Here is a 23,460-nt window from a genome sequence, read left to right as displayed (position 1 = left end):
GGTGGAGAGAACTTAGAACTGTCTTTCAGGGTAAATATCTGGATTGGATATCACTGGTGGAGAGAATTTAGAATTATCTTTCAGGGTAAATATCTGGATTGGACATCAGGGGTGGAGAGAACTTAGAACTATCTTTCAGGGTAAATATCTTGAATGGATATCAGGGGTGGAGAGAATTTAGAACTATCTTTCAGGGTAAAAATCTAGAATTTTTGGTGGTGTCGTTTTTACCGCTCTAGCGTTATGCTTTTTTACAAATAGAAAAATTGCTGAATTTTTTGTTTCCTTTGTTAATTATTCATAATGCAAGCCCAATCCCTGACTATTCTTGTTTTAGATCTGGCAGTGTGGAGGGAGGTTGGAGATCATACCTTGCTCCCATGTTGGACATATTTTTAGGAAGCGACGTCCCTATGGATCTTACGGTGAAGGTGATACAATGTTGAAAAACTCTCTGAGAGTGGCCAATGTTTGGATGGACGACTACAAGGTAAAGCCTATTCTTCTGTAACATGGTTTCTAAATATTATTGCAATATCCTTATATATTGAAAACTACTGTATTAACATAACAACCTGTTGGAACTCATTAAAACTTTAGAGAGCCGTGATTGTAGTGGTTAGTGCATCAGACAACAAACACAAAGGTTCCTGGTTCGATTCCCATTCCGGGATGACAATTTCAGGGACTAAATTTTCTGCTCTCCCTTGACACCCTTTGCAAGTATAGTCTTGAGGTAACGATGATAGTCCGTTGGAAAGGAACAATACATGGCTGACCCGTGTTAAGAGAGAGTCATATCTCTTGCACGTAAAAGACACCCTTGAAGATTTCAAAAAAGAGTAGGCTAATGTCGCTTCAAGGCAGCACTTGCACCGGCTAAGTGGAAAGGGATTTATATAAGTTGCAAAACTTGTTTCCCAATCCACTATAGATAGATAGATAGATATTTCTATTTTAAAGTACAACTTGGTACATATACATGAAATACAATACATTACAATTTTAAACATAAGCAGTCAATTAACATATAAACTGCAGCTGTGCAAATTGCATTGACTGTATATTTATATGTGATATACAGTCACTGACCGTATATCACCTTGTTTATGACGTTGACAATGCTTTTCTGGACAGTTTTATTTATGACGTCAATAAAACATGCAGGTTTGCTGCAATTTTACGTTTTCTGCTTACAATTAAAGAATGACGGTTTTTACCCTAAATACTTTATTTTGAACAGTTATAAGAGTTGCAGAATATAATGAATAACCATACATTGTCTCGAAATATCAATCTGTTATTTGTAATCGGCTCGAAACAGGTAGAAATGCTTGGCACAGCCTCGCTTTCTACCTGTTTCTAAGCCTTGTACAAATAACATTGTCCATGTATTCATCAAAATTACTAAAAGATAGATTTGTAGTGCTTCTTTTAATACTTTAAAAGGTTAATGGTAGCCACACTTTATGTTGTCAGACTAATTGATATATTGTCATTCTAATTAATATATTGTCATTCTTATTTACATGAAATCTTCTGTGACCTTATTATCTTAGGAAGGATGGAATTTCCTTTGTATGTTTATTTACTAAGAAGAAGGTGTGAGTTGCATAATACATATAATTGATTGTTTTTTCATATTATATTTCAGAAATATTTTTATAAACAGAGACAACAGCCTACTGATGTGTCTTATGGGGATATTTCAGACAGAGTGGCATTAAGGAAAAGACTTCATTGTAAATCATTTGAATGGTATCTCAATAATGTATATCCTGAACAGGTAGGTGTTATTCTGGTTAAAGTTGTACACATGGTGTGGCTACCAATTTTCGGGGATTAGTTCAAACTTTCACATTCCTGTAAAGATAATTTCATGATTTTGCCAAAGTCTGCATACAAGCATATAGAGAATATGTTCCAGACTGTATGAGTATTTGGACCGCACGCATATGGTATGGACAGTATGCATACTTTTTCAAAATACTCATACGGTCGGACCTAACACGTACGGTCTGACTAATATTTAGAAGTTGGTCAAGTTTATTAGATACAAATGCATAAAACAGATCAACATAACTTAACTCTCAAATAGATATAAAATAGTTCAATTGTAATTGTAATAAAAACTTTATATTTGAACTTTTTTTTAAATTCACGCTTATTTTAAATCTGTTAATTTCTTGTATAAATTTAGCATGTTGATCTTTAATACATTAATTGAATTATGATCACTGAAATTGAAGATATCGGACAATTGTTTTAGAATATTTAGCAATTTTACAAAAAAATGCAAATGCAAAGGAGCATGCATGAACTGCAAACATGTAAATGTAAAAAATATTACGTAACTTGTGTCACCTTTGGCGAGAGTACCAAAATAGGATTCAGATATACAATTAAACAAAAATTTATTTTCAACTGTTCGTTTGTTCATTTCATCCATCTAATTGTAAAAATAACAATTTGTAAAACTAAAAATAAAGATTGTGATAAATGTTTGTTAAAATTTAACCCTTATGATCCAATAACATGTATGGTCAACTCGTACTGGACCATACGTGTATACTCATACTGTCCAAATACTCATATTGTCTTGAACAAATACACAGTAGTATAAGTAGAACACTTAAAAATTTGTTGATTAACTGCATACACAAAATCCACGAAAATAAGTATCCCACAAAATGTAATGAATTGACACTATTTTATATCTCCCTATAAGAGGTGTGGTTTATGAAACAGCTGTATTTATCAAGTGCAACCTGTAAGACAGACCCACAATCATGAATAGGTTTAATAAGAACAGATTCATAATCAGGTCTAGAGGTACAAACACATTGTTTTATAATAAAAGTAGTTGATTATTAGACATAATTCCTATAATTAGAATTAAAATTGAGAATGGAAATGGGGGATGTGTCAAAGAGACAACAACCTGACCATAGCAAAAATAACAGCAGAAGATCACCAACAGGTCTTCAATGTAACGAGAAATTCACGGACCCAGAGGCGTCCTTAAGCTGGCCCCTAAACAAATATATACTAGTTCAATAATATAAATGATCGCCATACTAAACTCCAAATTGTACACAAGAAACTAAAATTAAAATAATACAAGACTAATAAAGGCCAGAGGCTCCTGATTACATGATTAAATCATGTGTTTAAAAAATACATGTAAAACAACTATTTAGATTTTCTTATTTTGGGTAGAAAATATGGCCTTAAATAAAAATTGTAAAACTATATATATATATATAAATGATGATTGTCCTGTACAATATACTCTTTCCAGGTTTTACCAAACTCAGAAGGAATGGCTCCTGCTGTAATACATTCTCCAGAGAAAAGACTCAGGACAAAAGTGTTACGGAAAGGACAGGTATGTTATGATATCAAAAGGTGTGGTAGGTTTCTTCTTGAGAAAAGATAATGAAACTCAAAAGGTGTGGCATGTTTCTTCTTGAGTAAAGATAATGAATCTCAGAAGGTGTGGCATGTTTCTTCTTGAGAAAAGATAATGAAACTCAAAAGGTGTGGCAGGTTTCTTCTTGAGAAAAGAATAATGAAACTCAAAAGGTGTGGCATGTTTCTTCTTGAGTAGAGATAATGATACTCAGAAGGTGTGACATTTTTCTTCTTGAGAAAAGATAATGAATCTCAGAAGGTGAGGCATGTTTCTTCTTGTGAAAAGATAATGAATCTCAGAAGGTGTGGCATGTTTCTTCTTGAGAAAAGATAATAAATCTCAAAAGGTGTGGTAGGTTTCTTCTTGAGAAAAGATAATGATACTCAAAAGGTGTGGCATGTTTCTTCTTGAGTAAAGATAATGAATCTCAGAAGGTGTGGCATGTTTCTTCTTGAGAAAAGATAATGAAACACAAAAGGTGTGGCATGTTTCTTCTTGAGAAAAGATAATAATACTCAGAAGGTGTGGCATGTTTCTTCATGTGAAAAGATCATGAATCTCAGAAGGTGTGGCATGTTTCTTCTTGTGAAAAGATAATGAATCTCAGAAGGTGTGGCATGTTTCTTCTTGTGAAAAGATAATGAATCTCAGAAGGTGTGGCATGTTTCTTCTAGAGAAAAGATAATAAATCTCAAATGTGTGGCAGGTTTCTTCTAGAGAAAAGATAATAAATCTCAAATGTGTGGCAGGTTTCTTCTAGAGAAAAGATAATAAATCTAAAAAGATGTGGCATGTTTCTTCTTGAGAAAAAATAATGAAGCTCAATCAGCCTTTTGTAGTATGTATTTGAAGTAATTATTCCTTTTTTAGATTGTACATACAACCTCAGGTCTTTGTGTTCAAGGAGAGAAAGACATTTATGCTAAAAGATCGATGTTAATTCTCCAACATTGTGGGCAGGCTGGCAAAGAGAAGAAATATCAGGTAAAATCAATATAAATACTTTTAACATTATTTATGAGCAGACTGACAAAAAGGAAAAATATCAGGTAATATCAATATAAATACATTAATATTATTTATGAGCAGACTGACAAAGAGAAAAAATATAAAGTAACATTATACTGAAGTGAAATATTCATCCCTTCAATTTGATAGGTTACCTAATGTTACCTAGACAAGAATATGACCCCATATCCCATAGGACAAAAGATAAAAATGGTAATCAATGTTGAATTTAGGACACTCCAATATGATTAAATTGTTTTTATGATTCACAGAGGAGATATAAGATATTTTTGAGGATAAGAAGAGACTATCATAGTACCTAGGGAATTATACATGTACATATCTTTATATGTTATGTCATAGTACCTGTGTGTAAATGGCATTGTCACTTTATCATTAAATTGTTCATTCGTATATATGACATCTTTATCCACTTGATATACACAACCCATTCTACAATATATGATCCCAAGACCTCTATCACCCTATGAAGATCCCTCATAACCTGTGAGCTTCATAGAATAAAAATCAACCTTATGCCAGTTCATTTAAACATGTAAATGTATAAGACTTTATTCGATTTTGGAACATTGGAATACCAAAGAAAAGATGACTCTTGGTTTTGTGAAGTTCTTATACCAACTCAATTTTCAAACAGTTTCAAAATTTGCATAGAGATTTCTTAACCTGAAACATATTAAGGATTTCAGCATTCTATATTGATAAAAAAAAATCAGATGTGGCATGACATCAGACAGTTGACATTAAAAAGATTTCAGCATTTTATTTTAATAATGGGTTTTTTTCAGAATTGGCATAACATGAGACAGTTAACATTAAAAAGATTTCAGCGTTCTATTTTTGTAATGTTTTTTTCAGATGTGGTATGACATGAGACAGTTGACATTAAAAAGATTTCAGCATTCTATTTTTATAATGGGTTTTTTTCAGATATGGCATGAGCCAGTTGACTTTGAAAGGATTTCAGCATATATATTTTGATATTCTGATTTGGCAAGAGACAGCTGACACTCAAAGGATTTGAGCATTCTATTTTGATAATGTTTTCATATTTAGCAAGAGACAGCTGACATTAAAAGGATTTTAGCATCGGATTCTATTTATTGATGATGTTTTACAGATTTGGCAAGAGACAGCTGACATTAAAAGGATTTAAGTAACTCTATTTCTATAATACATTTTTCAGGTATGGCATGAAACAGTTGACAGTGAACTAATCCTAGCCTCTGTGCTATGTTTAGATGTAGAGTCCAAGGAACAGGGGCATTCTTTTGCCAGATTAATGAAGTGCCATGGTTCTAAAGGATCTCAAGCATGGGTCTGGACAAAGAAGGTAATATTTGTTAGCAGTATCATTATTCTTAATATTGGTAAGAAGTACCGGAGATGGTAACATTAGCTAAAACGGCTGTTTCATAAACCACACCCCTTTTGGGGAGATATACTGTAAATTCAGAAACCATTGTGATGTTTTTTAATTTCCAAAAATGTGACAGCCTTATAATCACAATAATTTAAGCTCACATTTTGAAACTTTTTTATGTGGAATATATTGGATTTGTATTAAAATCACATTTAAGTCTAAAATGACAAAATCCCAATTAAATTTAATTGTTATCTGAGAAATTTATAATTTTAAAATATTAAATGTTTTACAGAGTGGAGTGTCTTTGCTGTACAATCCTGCGACAGGAAAATGTCTGAAGGCAACTAACAAAAGTAAACGTATCTACCTTACATTCGATATATGTCAAGACAACACTGATATGGCATTTGAAATGTCAGTTGAGTAGCCTACAACACAGATACAGCATTTGAAATGTCAGTTGAGTAGCCTACAACACAGATACAGCATTTGAAATGTCAGTTGAGTAGCCTACAACACAGATACAGCATTTGAAATGTCAGTTGAGTAGCCTACAACACAGATACAGCATTTGAAATGTCAGTTGAGTAGCCTGCAAAACAGATACAGCAGAAATCAGGAACAGCATTTTCAAAAAAGTATATGTGTAAAAGTCTGACCTAAATAATTATCATGTTGGGCTATAGGCATGATTAGTGTGCTATTATCATGTTGGGCTATAGGCATGATAAGTGTGCTATGTCTTACCTAAATAATTATCATGATGGGCTATAGGCATGATAAGTGTGCTATTAAAATCATTATTTGAAAAATGTGTATTTTAGAACAGTATAATAATTTAGATACTGTAATCATGAGCATTTTGACGCATGGATTATTTTCACTTATTTCATATTATATAGTTAAAATTAGATTATGAAATCAATGATCATTTCTTATGCAAATCAAGAACACAACTTTCTACGGATCATTCAAAAACAAAGATTAAGATAAACTGTTAATCATCTTATATCATTTAGGAAACACATCCCACCACCAAATCTATTGCAATACAATGTTCATAAACTCTTGACAGCTATGTTTTGAATATTAGAAAGGCTCGACAAGCCTTGTGTTCTGTGTTGAGTAGAGTAACTTCCTATTACACTTGATGAAGTGGTGGAATCCATATTTATGTCTGTTCAAAATATGTACACACTAAGTCACAAAAATAACAACCTAGAAAAATATCCAAGTTTACGATTGTTTTATCTTAAAGTGTAAAACCACAAGTAATATATCTGCACTAAAGTGTATAGACTTTAGGTAATGACTTGTATATTGATAAAATGGAAATAAAATGTACATAATTGAAAAAATTAATTATTTTGCAATGTATGGGACCAAGTAATGTACTGTATATCTCCTTCTTTGCTTTGCTTCTTCTTCAAGTAGTTTCTGTGTATCATATAATATTCTAGATTAAGTTTTTGCAGTTCATACTTTACATTAACGCATTTATGGAAAAAAACATTGACACTGGTGAAGGCCATTTGTTTTGCCTAAATATTTGTCAATATATTATATCATCTTGTTTATATATAATTATATTTTTATCAATATTGTTGCACAAATCTATATATATTTGGTTGTTTGTTTATTACATGATCTTGTCTTTCTGTTAATTCAGTGTTGTGATTTATAATACACAATGATAGGGCATACTAGCTGGAGACAGGTCATAATATATATTGATAGGGCATATTAAGTGGACTCAGGTCAGTAATATTATGAGGATTGTCTTTAGTTAATTAATATATTGTAAATGAGTGTATGATGTATAAAAAGGTGTGATACTGTAGAGATCAAGTATAGCTTTGTATATAAACTAACTATTTGAATGTGTATGTATGTACACAGTTTACTAGTCAGTGCATTGTACAATGTCAAAACTGTTTCTAGTCTGTCTTTAGTCAATGTTACCATCCCTAACATTACAGGGATATTGTAAGATTTTGTCTTTCATGTAGCTTTCATTAGTCAATGTTACCATCCCTAACATTACAGGGATATTGTAAGATTTTGTCTTTCATGTAGCTTTCATTAGTCAATGTTACCATCTCTTGCATTACAGGGATATTGTAAGATTTTGTCTTTCATGTAGCTTTCATGAGTCAATTTTACCATCCCTAACATTACAGGGATATTGTAAGATTTTGTCTTTCATGTAGCTTTCATGGGTCAATTTAACCGCCCTAACATTACAGGGATATTGTAAGATTTTGTCTTTCATATAGCTTTCATTAGTTAATGTAACCATCCCTAACATTACAGGGATATTGTAAGATTTTGTCTTTCATGTAGCTTTCATGGGTCAATTTAACCGCCCTAACATTACAGGGATATTGTAAGATTTTGTCTTTCATATAGCTTTCATTAGTTAATGTTACCATCCCTCACATTACAGGGATATTGTAAGATTTGGTCATTCATGTAGCTTTCATTAGTCAATGTTACCATCCCTCACATTACAGGGATATTGTAAGATTTTGTCTTTCATGTAGCTTTCATTAGTCAATGTTACCATCCCTCACATTACAGGGATATTGTAAGAGATTGTCTTTCATGTAGCTTTCATTAGTCATTGTAAACTACCCCTCCTTACGTTTACAGAGGTATAATACTGTATAGTGGGTTATGTTTGCTTGCAGAGTGTTTATTTCTTGCTTAATTTGGTAGATAAATGAAATAGAAAACAATTATGCACAAGTTTTGATACTTTCTAATAGCTAAAGCATTTTGTATACAATATTTTTCTTAAAGGCCAGAAGGGCATTGTACATACATGCATTTTATAAAATTGACTGTAAGGTGTGTAGACCCTTGCCATCCAGTGTTAGGTACACTATCAGGCAATTACCCTTATCAATAGGGGTCAAATAACATAAGATTTGTAGGTCATTCTTGATAATTCTATAACATTGTTATTAAGTAAGTCGGTAGGCCCTGTCAGGTGCATAACTAATTAAAGATCTGTGTATATATGTGATGAATATCTGAGTCACAAGTATTTTATTGATCAACTGTATCAGATTATAATCAATAAATGAAACAGCATTCAAAAAAGACAAAGTATATAACAATGACGCTTGCCTTTCATTTTTAGCTCAACTGGCCCAAAGGGCCAAGTGAGCTTTTCTCATCACTTGGCATCCGTTGTCGTCGTCTGTTAACTTTTACAAAAATCTTCTGCTCTTAAACTACTGAGCCAAATTTAACCAAACTTGACCACAATCATCATTGGGGTATCTAGTTCAAACAATTTGTCTGTTGACCAGTCCAGCCAACAGAATGGCCTCCATGGCTGAAAATAGAACATAGGGGTAAAATGTAGATTTTGTCTTATAACTCTGAAACCAAAGCATTAAGAGCATAAATGGCATCAGTTTAAATTGTTTATCAAGTCAGGATCTAACTGCTCTGAAATTTTCAGATGAATAGAACAACTGTTTGTTGGGTTGCTGCCCCTGAATTGGTAATTTTAAGGAAATTTTGCTGTTTTTGGTTATTATCTCCAATATTATTATAGATAGAGATAAACTGTAAACAGCCATTATGTACAGCAACATAAGACCTACAAATAAGTCATGATGAGCAAAATGGTTGATTGACCCCTATTAAAATGAGTTATTGCCCTTTATAGTCAATTTTAAACAATTTTCATAATTTTTTTAAATTTTGGTAATTTTTTTTCAAAATGTTTTTCTCTGTAACTACTGGGCAAAATGCATTATATAGATAGATATATTGTTAACATCAAGAGTATTCAGTTAAGTAATATGGTGTCACAGGGGTGGGCCAATATCTATAAACACATCACCATCACTAAAACACAATTTTGTCATGAATCCATCTGTGTCTGTTGTTTAATATGCACATAGACTAAGGTGAGCAAGACAGGCTCTTTAGAGCCTCTAGTTATCTTCAACAATTTCCGCCAAAGTATTCAATTGAAATTAAACAATCCACCAAATTAAAACCACCATAATTTTTCAAAGACATTGTTGCCCCTATATCGTAAAAACAAATAATCTGCTATGCAGTGTGTTTTTGTCTTTCATGTAGCTGCCATTAGTCATTGTAAATCATCCTCTCAAGTTTACAGAGAGGTATGTAATAATATTCCAGAGATTGCCATTATTTTATGTAAATGATCTCTCCTCAAGTTTACAGAGGTATCTAATGATGAGATTTGTAACAGCATTTATCAATGGACTTGTCCTAAATATGCATGAAATATATCTGAATGTTCATCAATTATATAATTACATTGATTAACTATGACTTAAAAATATGCTTTTAATATAGTCACTGCATGTATTACTGGGTTTTTTTTTTATTACTCTGGTGATTATATAAACAAACAGTCATGAAACAGTTATCGTCAATTACAAGTATATATATGCTGTTTAAAGTTGATATTTCAAATGAATATTAAATGTTTATACTTTGAATTTTAGATAGGAATCATACACAGTTAACCTTAAACATTGATTATGATTATTATTTTCAACATTCTAATGTTAACTATTGTGATTTTTTTATATGCTATTTAGAATGTGTTTTACATGTAAATTCAGAGTTCAATTTGTAAAACTCAGAATCTCAACTACATAAGATTTTTTTTGTGATAAAGAATGCCACATCAACGTTATTCAACATAATCCTAAAGAAACAGGACTACAGTTTACTCCAAATTGCCATATTTTATAATACTGAATTTTAAGTATGCAATATATTTTATGCTGAGTTGGTTAATTTTATACAATATATTTCTATGCAATAATACTCCCTGTAGTTCTTGGGACCAACTATTTGTGATATTACAATTCGTTATTGAAAGTTTTTTTTATAGTTTTGTCACAGATTATGAATACAACCCAGTGATTGATCTGATCTATTTGTAAATTTTTATAAACATCTTTTTGTGCTAAGGTTGAAATGAAATTTGATATATAGTTATAATATGCAAATCCAAATTAAATTGTTCATTCAACAAAATTTTTAAAATAAGGTAGAATATGATATAAACTCATTTTTTGTAAAAAAATAATTCTAATAATTTAAGAATATTTTTTTTTATATTAACAAGATGTCAGAGGTTTAAACAGATATGTGAAATACTCCTGCTGACATTTTTTTTAATCTTTTGAATATAAGTTTTCTTTTGATCTAACTGATTTAAGTGACAAGAATTTTAGTAGTGTTATATTGGAAGCAATGGTTTGCAAGAATAATATTAGGAACATGGTAGTACTATGACTGTCCCTTTGGTATCTTTCGTCCCTCTTCTATATTCAAGATAGTTAGTAATGCAACAACTAACATCAATGGAATTATTTAAATCTTATACGAATATATAAGATACAGTTTTGAGCTATTAAAATGATGCAGCTATGTGTATGTGAGGCTTATTAATATTGTTTATTTGATAACCTTAAAGAGACTTGTAAAAAATGAACCAATTTTGATGTCAGAAAAATAAAGGTCTTAGTCCTTTGAACTTTCTTACTTAATATGTTTAACGTAACGGTACCCAAATTGCAACGAGTACCCAAACAAAACAAGTTTTATTTTTATGATCCTATAGTATGCATGTCTTTCAACATAGGTAAATATATTTAGATATACACAAAACGTTTACAGTATTTATCAACAAATGAAGTGTTTACTGAAAAAGCAAAATGTACTGAAACGTTGCCATGCGACGTCATCTAAACGTCATATTTTTAAAGTTAGCAAATACAATATGTTTCAAGTATCTATTGTTTTTTAAAAGAAGAGTAAGCATGAACAAATATCCAATTGTTCAAAATATTTGAAAAAAATAAACAAAAGCTCTGTTATTCGACTTTTGACGATGCAAATTTAAGCATGGATGCAATTTGGGTACTCCTTACAAAATCATTGATGGTTTGGAGGTTAGTTCAGACCAATTTTTTGTATGATTCCATATGAATTGAAAATCAAATTGGTGTACCTATATAATAAATACGGCTACAAAATAAACACAAGATGGAAATGTTTGTCTTGATCATAAAAAAAAAATTTGTCAAAATAGGTGCAATTTGGGTACTGTCATATTATGAAATGCAATCTTTATAAGTATTTTGTTAAATGTAAATAAAGTATTTAAATAATGTTATGACCATGATGTCTAACTTCCTCTGAAGTTATAAACCATGACAACTAACTTCATCGGATGTTGAAACTATGACACCTTATCTCATCAGGAGTTTAAACTATGATGCCTTACTTCATCAGGAGTTAAATTTATGATGCCTTATTTCACCAGAAATTAAAACCATGACACATAACTTCATTAGGTGTTAACACCATAATGCCTTACTCAATTGGGAGTTAAAACTATTTCATTTAACTTCATCACATATTATAACCATGGTATATTATATTCATCAGTGAATATATTGCTAGCTGATGTAATTTAAAAAGTTACTGGGGAGCATGGAACAACTTATAGTTTGTCTCTTCTCAACCCCACTGTCTTCCACCTTCAGTTCTTCTACAAAAACTACACTCAAACAAATGAATTAATTTGAACTAAACTTGATTTTGGCAGCACAACCTTAAAACAATTAAAATGGCCAAAATCATCAGTCTATGCCATAAAGGATTTGAATAACCATTTTACATTTATATGTGGGTTGTTTTAAATGATTGAAGATAGAAAAACCTAGTTAATAAAACAGCCAAACAACAATGATAATAATATGACAGTTATAGGAATTAAATCATTATGTTTTAACAAATTCTGTGTTTTTATGGCCAAATTATTGTAGAAAGAGAGAAGTTGAAAAAATATCATCAGATGAACAAGACTTACCATATGGCCTAAATAGTCTGTACATTCCATAAACAAATAATGTCCTTATATGGCAAATTTATCCATTCATCTTTATGTGTGTTATTTTTAGGAAACTGCATGATTTTTACAAAATGAGGGTTTTTTGTGTTTTTTAAAAGGTATCTGAATATCACCACTTAACAAATAAATGTTATAAGGTTGCTGCTAAATCTGGTTCTGGGGTTATTTTTAGCTCAGTGGATCTGAAAATTATATTATTTTGGCTTGAATGATTTTGTTAGTAAACTTTAATGTGAACACCCTGTGCCATTCATCATATTATAAGTCAAGCTTGACTTAGTTGCAACAGGGCAAAACTATTTTGGCCTAAGTTTAATAGTACATCAACAATTTATAATCTGAAACTTGACTTTTTTAAAACCATATTTTTCACCAAATAACCCTTAAACATTTTATTGGGATAAAATAGACTATTCTAATGTGATAGCACTAGGGTTAAAGGACATGGTCACAGTTAATATTAGGTTCATGAATGTTTTACTGGAGCAATACCTTTTGAGACATAAATCAAACTTATATAAATAAAGGCAACAGTAGTAAACATATTTATATTTTGAAAATGTTTAAGTCTTATTGGCTTTGGGTGAAAAAGTTATCCAACCATTTGTCATCAAAATCAGTTTGACGAAATGAATAAAGATCCTAACTCAGGATTGTACAACTCTTTTTTAAATATTTGAAACATCAGAAAAAGACACAATGGCCAAAATTATCCACTACGAAAATCAATACTACAGAATTTGTCCTTTTCAAGGTCAACTTTTAGTAATCCATTCTAATGAATATTATGCATATATGATGGTCTAGATATAAACTGAGACTGGTTTATCTTGTGATGACATGTTAAAGATGTAATGATTTAAATTACAGTGATACCTGGTTCTGTAATAAACTTTATTCAAGAATAAATATAGCAACTTATTGTTAGATAATTTATATTTGTTATTGGTGTTTAATTGTTGAACTGTATTCAATGAACACTAAGGGGATTTATTTTCTGGTTATTTACAAAAGGTTGTTATTAAATTACCATTCGAATCATTTTTTAGAGAAATTTTAGACTTTGTACAATTATTCAGGGTAAATAATGGACAATCAGCTAAAAACATGGTTGTGGAAAGAAGCACTTATAAATACTCCTTATGCTATTTCTTGTCAATTTTGGAGTCTGTTAATTGTCAACAAACATCATTAGGACCATAAGAGCAACCGTTCCTGAGCTATTTGAAACTATGCGATTTACAAAAGAAGTGAAAAAAATCATCATCCCTAGATTTTGATATTAAGTTTTAAATAACCAAAGTTTTAGTGTGTTTTTTTTAATTTAATATTTACATTGAGTTATATATTATTAAGAATGCTGTGTTATTGTTCATAACCAAAAAAAGAGGCATTTACTCCTCAATATTGAGTTCTTTTGAAAACTATGGATTTTTTTGTTATATTAGAATCATTAACTATTGATTCAGAAGTTTTAATATATATTTACATGTTGAAAAAAAGCTTAAGATATTTTAAAACATAATTTATATCAGTTGTAGCATTACTAGTATATTTTATTGTAAACAATAGAAGTTTCAATAGTTACAATTTAAATGAAGACAACATGGTGCTCTGTTGGAGAATATACTCAATAGAATGTAGATCTGAACATGTAGGAGAATATACTCAATAGAATGTAGATCTGAACATTGTTATGTTACGGTGCTATGTGAATGATGTATTATATACTCAAATAAAATTATGAATCATAAGTTATTGTTATTGATTAACTATTCTATCTTATTTCAATATAGTGAACTTTCATTTAACAAATCCCTGAATAACCCAAGTTTGAAAATACATGTATACTTAATCTACACAAAAACCTAGTAAAATATCGTTTCAACTTGGCCTCTAGTAAGTGATCTATAAGTTACATTTCAGAGGTTTTAACTATTTCCTTAACAACTATCAAAGTGTAAAAAAATCTTTGAATGTTTGGGATAAATTTACTGTTTACAAATTTTTTAATTTTTTGAAATACTAAGGCTTTTCTACCACAGGCATAGATTACCTTAGCTGTATTTGGCAAAACTTTTAGGAATTTTGGTCCTCAATGCTCTTCAACTTGTACTTTATTTGGCCTTTTTAACTTTTTTGGATTCGAGCGTCACTGATGAGTCTTTTGTAGACGAAACTCGCGTCTTGCATATATACTAAATTTAGTCCTGGTATCTATAATGAGTTTATTTACGTGCTTTTGATGGTCTTTTTCATTTTGTTGACAGTTTTGACCTTTCAACTTTTTACACTACACTTACACACAATCTCATCAAGCAAATTTTTTTTTTAATTAATAAAATGGACATTTAATCAATCTGAATGCAAGTATATTTGCTGCAACTCATTTATACTATTCTCAAATTTAAAATGATAAATCGTAGATATACTTACTGGAGGTGTGAAGAAATGATTGAAACTGTTTCCTTCTTGATAATATCTATTTCCGTTTTGTCAATAAAGCTTATCGACAGGTTGTAGGTATGCATATGGGCATCATATGCACCCCTTTAATAGCAGACTTTGTTCTTGTACAGAGATGAATCACAGTTTCTGACCACACTCAGTAAAGACCTGTCTAAATTGCATTTTATTATAAATTAAAACACTTACCATTATCTTGATGTTTTTTTTTTCGTTAAATAATCAATAATTTTCCAAGTTAACTGCATCTTCTTATTTTATATGTATACTACAAGTTTAATCAAGAGCAAAAATGCTTACAACCTTTAAAAGTCTAGTACATATATACATTTAATGTTGAATTGATAAATAAAGGCAACAGTAGAATACCACTGTTCAAAACTCGTAAATAGATGGGGGGGAATCTGGATAACAAACTAAATTTGAAGGAAACACATTAAATATAAGAGGAGAACAACGACACAACATTAAATTGTAACACACACAGAAACACAAGAAAAACATTGTCATCAGATAGATTGTTTCTTCACTTTTTGTATTGTCTTTACTGTAATCATACAATCAATTAGATGATTCCCGTGAAAAGCACCTTGATTTCCTAAGGACAACAAATGGGACCTCCCTGAAAGAGGTAGTGCAAAATTTCATTTATTTCATATCAGATCCATCATCCAAGCTTATATATTCGTTACAAAAATACGTCACTGTTTATGATGTTCTTTGTTATCGTAAATGGAAGATGTTCCTTTTTTTTTGCTGTTTACATGTTTTAACGACTAATATATTATTTATTTATGCGTTTCTCTATATTGATTGTTCTTGTGTTTGTGCTGTATTTCTGTCAAGTAGTGCTATCATTTTAGCAATTTTTTTTTTAAATTGCAATATAAGTTGGAGGTATGGCTAGCCATAAAACCAGCTCCTACCAAACATTTCCCCTTATAATGGTCTGTGCCAAGTCAGGAATATGGCAGTTGTAATCGAAATAGTTCGTTTCTCATGTATGTATTTTTGTTGCACTTCAGTGTTTCTGTTGTTCAGTCGTTTTCCTATAATGCCCTTAAGTGTACAGTGAACAATAGTTTAGAATGTTTATTTGATACCGGTTTTAAGTAACTATGAGAAAAGAAATGAGTAGACGACCACGAGACCATTTAATCTGTAAAAAGATTAGACACAAATATTTGTTGAGATAAATCTTACATATGTTGATTTTAAATATAGATATAATAAATGTTTATATGATAACTGATTTAACGAAGGTTGATTTTACTTGGAAATGAAAGTTGATTTATTAAGAAAAAAGTTTTAAATGAAAACTATAGTCAAGGCCAAGGTTAACAAACATTAAAATGAAACAGTTATTTCTCAAAATATCACTAGTAATTGATTTGGTCGAAAGTAAGTCTTTTCTTTCAACCTAATGTAATATTATTCCTTTGATATCATTTGGAACATATTACTCGCAGGTGCAAATGAATGTAAAGGGCATGAAATAAAATGAATACCTTGATTTCTAACTCCAGAATCTATTTTGAAAAAAGATATTCCTCCAAATAATTATACATCTATTTCCTTTGCCATAGGGAGATATACATATTTGTGCATTTAAGATCTGAAGAAATATATTTTCTCTCCTTGTCGATGACTAAGTAGAAGCACTATCGATGACCCACTAGTGACCCTGTCGGTGACCGAGTAGTGACCATGGCATTGACCCTGTAATGATTATGTCTTTGATTCAGTCGTGACCCTGACATTGAACCAATAGTGACCCTGTCGTTGACCCAGTAGTGAGCTTGATGTTGACCCAGTAGTAACCCGTATGTTGACCCATTAGTGTCCATATAATTGACCAGGCTTATGATTTAGTACGCCAGACGCGCTTTTCGTCTACATAAGAATCATCAGTGACGCTCAGATCAAAATAGATATAAAGCGAAATAAGTCAAAAGTTGAAGAGATTTGAAGACCCAAAATTAAAAAAAATGGTGCCAAATACGGATAAAGTATTCTATGCATGGAATAAAAAAATCCTTGGTTTATCGAAAAATTCATACTATTGTAAACATGAAACTTTAAAACATGACCATATATTTGATATTCATGTCAACACCGAAGTGCTGACTACTGGGCTGGTGATACCATTGCGGACGAAACTTCGACCAGCAGTGGCCTCGATCAAGTGGAAAACTCTAGTATATAATTGTTTAGGGGCCAGCTGAGGGACGCCTCCAGGTGCGGGAATTTCTCGCTAAATTGAAGACCTGTTGGTGACCCTCTGCTGTTGTTTTTTATTTGGTCGGGTTGTTGTCTCTTTGACACATTCTCCATTTCCATTCTCAATTTTATCTATTCTTCTTTTACAAAGTCACCTTAAATGTGCTAAGTTAAACATTCGATAATATTATAAAAGATATGCTTGTTAAGGTAAACTCATTGTATAACGCCATCTTGGATTGCACAATCACAAATTCGGTCTAGTTATAGGTGTAATACCAACAAATCATGGTACGCCACATCCAGTTGTGTACGAAAATAGGTCGAAAAAAATATTCCTTGGAATTTGACAGTTTTAGGTAATTAATCCTACATTTTATTGCAATAAAAGATTTCTGTGTCATAAACATAAGTCTTGGGTATTTCAAAGCACCATTATTTTTTTGGGGGGGATTTCTATAGAATATTTTGTAATCTTGAGGTTACATGGTGACTAAACCTTGTACATAGAAAAAATAAGGAGAGAAATTTGATTGGTTAACTTCCAGTGATGAATATTTTCTTATATGCAATGAAATGTTATGTGAATTTTTTTCTATAGTACTGGACAGGATAAAACTTTACTCATGCCAAGTATTTTTTTTTTTTATTTGAAACAAAGATAAATTCTAAAGATTTATTTGAAAAGTGCAAATTTAACAAAGACTAATATGGGAAAATCAATGGTGGTATTACACCTATATGCATAAAGAATTGTTTTTTCATGAACATTCTAACCAAATTTAGGCAATTTTCAACGACTCATAGCTTGAAAAATATCACGGTAACCCATACTTTTTGTTATATTTTTGAAAAAAGCAAAGCAGATTTAAACCATAAGGTATACATTGCATATGTCTTGTAAAAAAGTAATTACCTCTTGACCAAACATTACTGTATTTGATCTAATCAGTTTACATTATTGATATTTGTTTACAACAGATAACATGATTACAACATAAAACATACAGTTAACTTGCCCATCTTAAGTATATTGATATACATGTGCACATGCATACTGTCATGTTTCCACTCCAGCTGTTCGTAGTCTTCTTCATACAGAGATGTTATTGTGTCCCACTAAAAGACTTTTATCCGTACGGACAGTCACACGGCGATAATAGAGTACCTACTAACGACGATGGAAGCTCTACTCAAGTACCCATTAGTACATCGTTTCCATATTTCAATCAAGTATTTAGATCTCTTTACGTAAGTAACAATAGACTACCTACTAAAAATAATAAATAAGCTTTATTTAGAGTCGGCAAGGTATACAAACATAGACAAACATAAGCTCTAATGACGATGGCAGCTCTATACAAGTACCTGCTGGTACATGGTTTCCATATTTCAATCACGTATTTAGATCTCTTTACGTAAGTAACAATAGAGTACCTACTAATGACGATGGCAGCTCTAGACAAGTACCCATTAGTACATCGTTTCCATATTTCAACCAAGTATTTAGATCTCTTTACGTAAGTAACAATAGAGTACCTACTAATGACGATGGCAGCTCTACTCAAGTACCCATTAGTACATCGTTTCCATATTTCAACCAAGTATTTAGATCTCTTTACGTAAGTAACAATAGAGTACCTACTAATGACGATGGCAGCTCTATACAAGTACCCGTTGGTACATCGTTTCCATATTTCAACCAAGTATTTAGATCTCTTTACGTAAGTAACAATAGAGTATCTACTAATGACGATGGCAGCTCTAGACAAGTACCCATTAGTACATCGTTTCCATATTTTAATCAAGTATTTAGATCTCTTTACGTAAGTAACAATAGAGTACCTACTAATGACGATGACAGCTCTATACAAGTACCCATTAGTACATCGTTTCCATATTTCAATCACGTATTTAGATCTCTTTACGTAAGTAACAATAGAGTACCTACTAATGATGATGACAGCTCTATACAAGTACCCATTAGTACATCGTTTCCATATTTCAATCACGTATTTAGATCTCTTTACGTAAGTAACAATAGAGTACCTACTAATGACGATGGCAGCTCTATACAAGTACCCGTTAGTACATCGTTTCCATATTTCAATCAAGTATTTAGATCTCTTTACGTAAGTAACAATAGAGTACCTACTAATGACGATGGCAGCTCTATACAAGTACCTGCTGGTACATGGTTTCCATATTTCAATCAAGTATTTAGATCTCTTTACGTAAGTAACAATTCGTTGTATATATCGTCTGATAGTCTAAACAGGATACTGTTCCAAATATTCGAAGACAAACTCTGCAGTATTCTTGAACTTATTGTTTCTTGTTATAGATTGACAGGTATTAGTATTCACATTCTATTATCTATGATAAGCATACGATGCTTGTAGAATCTAAACATTGGTTCGATGCTCATAGTCGTCATATGACCCGGCCCTTTATTTCAATTATAGTACATTTACATTGAATTACATCATTACGTCTTCTGATGCAATTTATTTGGATTCGAGCGTCACTGATGAGTCTTTTGTAGACGAAACGTGCGTCTGTCGTATTTAAAAAATTAAGTCCTGGTATCTATGATGAGGACTGGGTAGATGCCACTGCTGGTAGAGATTTATTTCCCCGAGGGTATCACCAGCCCAGTAGTCAGCACTTTTTGTGCTGACTTGAATTATCATTGATATGGTTATATTCATAAATTAACTGTTTACAAATTTTTAAAAAACGAAGGATTGTCTACCTCAGGCATAGATTACCTTAGCTATATTTGGCAAAACTTTTAGGAATTTTGGTCCTCAATGCTCTTCAACTTCGTTCATTTTTTGGCCTTTTTAAAATTTTTGAATTCGAGCGTCACTGATGAGTCTTTTGTAGAAGAAACGCGCGTCTGGCGTATATATAAAATTAAGTCCTGGTATCTATGATGAGTTTATTTTCCGTTCACTCAAGGTGAAATGTCAGAGATATCGATTCCTATATAGTTAATGAATTGCGCAATTAATAGTTATCAAAGGTACCAGGATTATAATTTAGTACGCCAGACGCGCGTTTCGTTTACATAAGACTCATCAGTGACGCTCATATCGAAATATGTATAAATCCAAACAAGAACAAAGTTGAAGAGCATTTAAAATCCAAAATTCCAAAAAGTTGTGCCAAATACGTCTAAGGTAATCTATGCCTGGGATAAGAAAATCCTGAGTTTTTCAAAAAATTCAAAGTTTTATAAACAGGAACTTTATAAAAATGACCACATTATTGATATTCATGTCAACACCGAAGTGTTGACTACTGGGCTGGTGATACCCTCGGGACGAAACGTCTACCAGCAGTGGCATCGACCCAGTGGTGTAAATAGTTATCAAAGGTACCAGGATTATAATTTAGTACGCCAGACGCGCGTTTCGTCTACATAAGACTCATCAATAGGTCGGCTTTGTATGGAAAAGTTATTCAAGCACATAGTAATAATAATATGCAAATGTATATTTTTTCCAATACCACAATTAGGTCAACATTATGAAAATGGTCAAAATTTTATATTTTTCTTTTGGGATTAACTTATATATGGTAACACTAACATAAATCTATTAAAATCTAATTACTGTCATCATCAAAATTCATTTGGACGAACGCAGTCATTTATTGAATTTTGTTACATTTATCCAAACCACTGCCTCTATCTCAAGAGATTTCTACTTCTCTGTAAACTCAAATAGATTTTTGTGCTTGACATAGCTCTTTTTACCCCTAGGGTATCACCAGGCCAGTAGTTAGCACTTCGTTGTTGACATGAATATCAGTTATATGGTCATTTTTTTTTTTAAATCCTGTTACAAAACTTTGAATTTTTCGAAAAATAAGAATTTTCTTATTCCAGGAATAGATTACCTTAGTCGTATTTGCACAACTTTTTGGAATTTTTGGTCCTCGTATTTGTTTGGTTTTTGAACTATATATTAATCTGAGCGTCACTGATGAGTCTTATGTAGACGAAACGCGCGTCTGGCGTATAAAATTATAATCCTGGTACTTTTGATAACTATTTACACCACTGGGTCGATGCCACTGCTGGTGGACGTTTCGTCCCCGATGGTATCACCAGCCCAGTAGTCAGCACTTCGGTGTTGACATGAATATCAATTAAATGGTAATTTTTCTGTTTACAAAATTTTGCACAACTTTTTGGAATTTTGGGTTCTCAATTCTCTTCAACTTCGTATTTGTTCGGCTTTTGAACTATATTTTGATCTGAGCGTCACTGATGAGTCTTATGTAGACGAAACGCGCGTCTAGCGTATAAAATTATAATCCTGGTACTTTTGATAACTATATATTAACAGTTTTTTATTCGAGCGTCACTGATGAATCTTTTGTCGACGAAACGCTCGTATGCCGTAGATATAAGATTTCAAACCTGGAATACATAAGTTTATTCACAGACATAAATAGCCAATATCGATTTCGACAGGTCTACATCAAGTATGATACAACAGACAGGCGTCTGTAATGTCACAAGCTTTAAATCGCTCCAAGTCTAAAAATAGGGGTTCAAATGAAATGAACAGTTACTGTTTGAGATATCCAACAAAAAAGTATCCAAGATGTAAATAGTATGTATCATCTTTAATGAATTAAATCTCACATTAAAACACTATAAAGTTCAGTTAAATCATATTATTGTTTGGTCAATAACGTATCGACAGCGTTATCATTGTTTGCTAAATCTTGCCTAACTAGTTACACGGATTGGTGGGGTTCGCGTTGCTCAGTTTTGAGTTTCCTATGTTATGTTTTGTGTATTTTTTTCTTTCGCCTTTCATTTTTTGCTTGAAAGAGAGAAGGAAAATATCAAAGAGATATGTAAACTCATAAATCGAAGACAAAGGGAATATGTCGCTTGAAAAAAAAATAGTGTTTTGAACACAACATAGAAAACTGAAGACTCATCCGAACGAGTGAAGTTGTGAATATGTTCTTAATAAAGTAAATAAGGTAATTAGATATAGGAAGATGTGGTGTGAGTGCCAATGAGATAACTCTCCATCCAAATGACAATTTATAAAAGAAAACCATTATAGGTCATTATAATGTTTATTTGTGAATTTCTCTTTCCTTAATGTTCTTGCATTTATTTGTACTGTAGTCCTGTCATGTAATGTTTTAATTTTAGTGTTATATTTAACATTAAGATAAAAGCGCGAGGTTTGGCTAGCCGCAAAACCCGGTTTAACCTGCCTTTTTTTGTTAAAATGTCCTTACCAAGTCAGGAAAATGACAATTGTTATTTTATTGTTCGTTTCCATGTATGTTGCCAAGTCCTTTTGGTTTTTTTATGAACATCAATGTTGTTGACAACAACAACGGTTCTATCTTGAAAGTTTCCCGACAAAGGTTCTTTCATACAAATTATTTATTTAAAATCCAAAGCTTTTTCTTTGAACAAATATTTGCAAATACATTCTAGGTGAACACAAATGGAGCCATTTCTTTTGATGAGACACTCAGCACGTTTACCCCTAGTGCTTTCCCACTGAGCGGAAACAAAAAGATTGTTTCACCTTATTGGTGTGACATTGACACAAGAAAAGGAGGTGTTGTTTGGTATTATGAAACAAATGATCGAGATGTGTTGTTCAAAGCTACAGATGATATTCAAAAAACATTTCCTGAACAGAAAAATTTCCGTGCAGCGTGGGTGTTTGTAGCTACATGGGACAACGTTGCATTCTATAAAGCAAGTAGTATCGGACAACGAAAGGTAATTGATAGTTAAATACTGTTTTAAATATCACCTGGCTGAAAGGTCAAGTGGACTTTTCTCATCACTTGGCGTTTGTCGTTTGTCGTTTGTCGTTGTCGATCGTCGTCGATTACTTTTTCAAAAGTGTTCCTCGCAGGCACTATTAGCCAAATTTAATTCAAAGACTTGGCCACAATATATAAGGGTATTTTAGTAAACATCGTAACAAATAATCCATGCTGCAAACCAACATGGCCGATATGGCTAAAAATAGAACATAG

The 23,460-nt window shown here is 31.8% G+C and overlaps 2 protein-coding genes across 2 annotated transcripts in view; both read left to right on the top strand.

Annotated features, from left to right (window-relative positions):
• Positions 1–14,489, top strand: part of LOC143065520 (polypeptide N-acetylgalactosaminyltransferase 11-like) — a 32,868-nt gene extending 18,379 nt beyond the window's left edge. The window contains exons 7-12 of the mRNA XM_076239146.1: positions 338–490; positions 1,655–1,786; positions 3,302–3,388; positions 4,286–4,399; positions 5,631–5,777; positions 6,103–14,489. Of these exons, the coding sequence (XP_076095261.1) occupies positions 338–490; positions 1,655–1,786; positions 3,302–3,388; positions 4,286–4,399; positions 5,631–5,777; positions 6,103–6,237 (768 nt within the window). The 3' untranslated portion in view covers positions 6,238–14,489. The remainder of the gene's footprint in view (positions 1–337; positions 491–1,654; positions 1,787–3,301; positions 3,389–4,285; positions 4,400–5,630; positions 5,778–6,102) is intronic.
• Positions 14,490–18,959: 4,470 nt separating this feature from the next.
• The window catches only part of LOC143065519 (sushi domain-containing protein 2-like), a 32,155-nt gene continuing 27,654 nt past the window's right edge, over positions 18,960–23,460 (top strand). Inside the window, exons 1-2 of the mRNA XM_076239145.1 lie at positions 18,960–19,043; positions 22,904–23,197. The gene's annotated coding sequence lies outside the window, so the exon portion shown is untranslated. The remainder of the gene's footprint in view (positions 19,044–22,903; positions 23,198–23,460) is intronic.

This window comes from Mytilus galloprovincialis, chromosome 2 (genome assembly GCF_965363235.1).
Source record: "Mytilus galloprovincialis chromosome 2, xbMytGall1.hap1.1, whole genome shotgun sequence".
Lineage (NCBI taxonomy): Eukaryota > Metazoa > Mollusca > Bivalvia > Mytilida > Mytilidae > Mytilus > Mytilus galloprovincialis.
The sequence above is the reverse complement of the archived record's forward strand: the minus strand, read 5'-3'. Positions and strand labels throughout refer to the sequence as shown.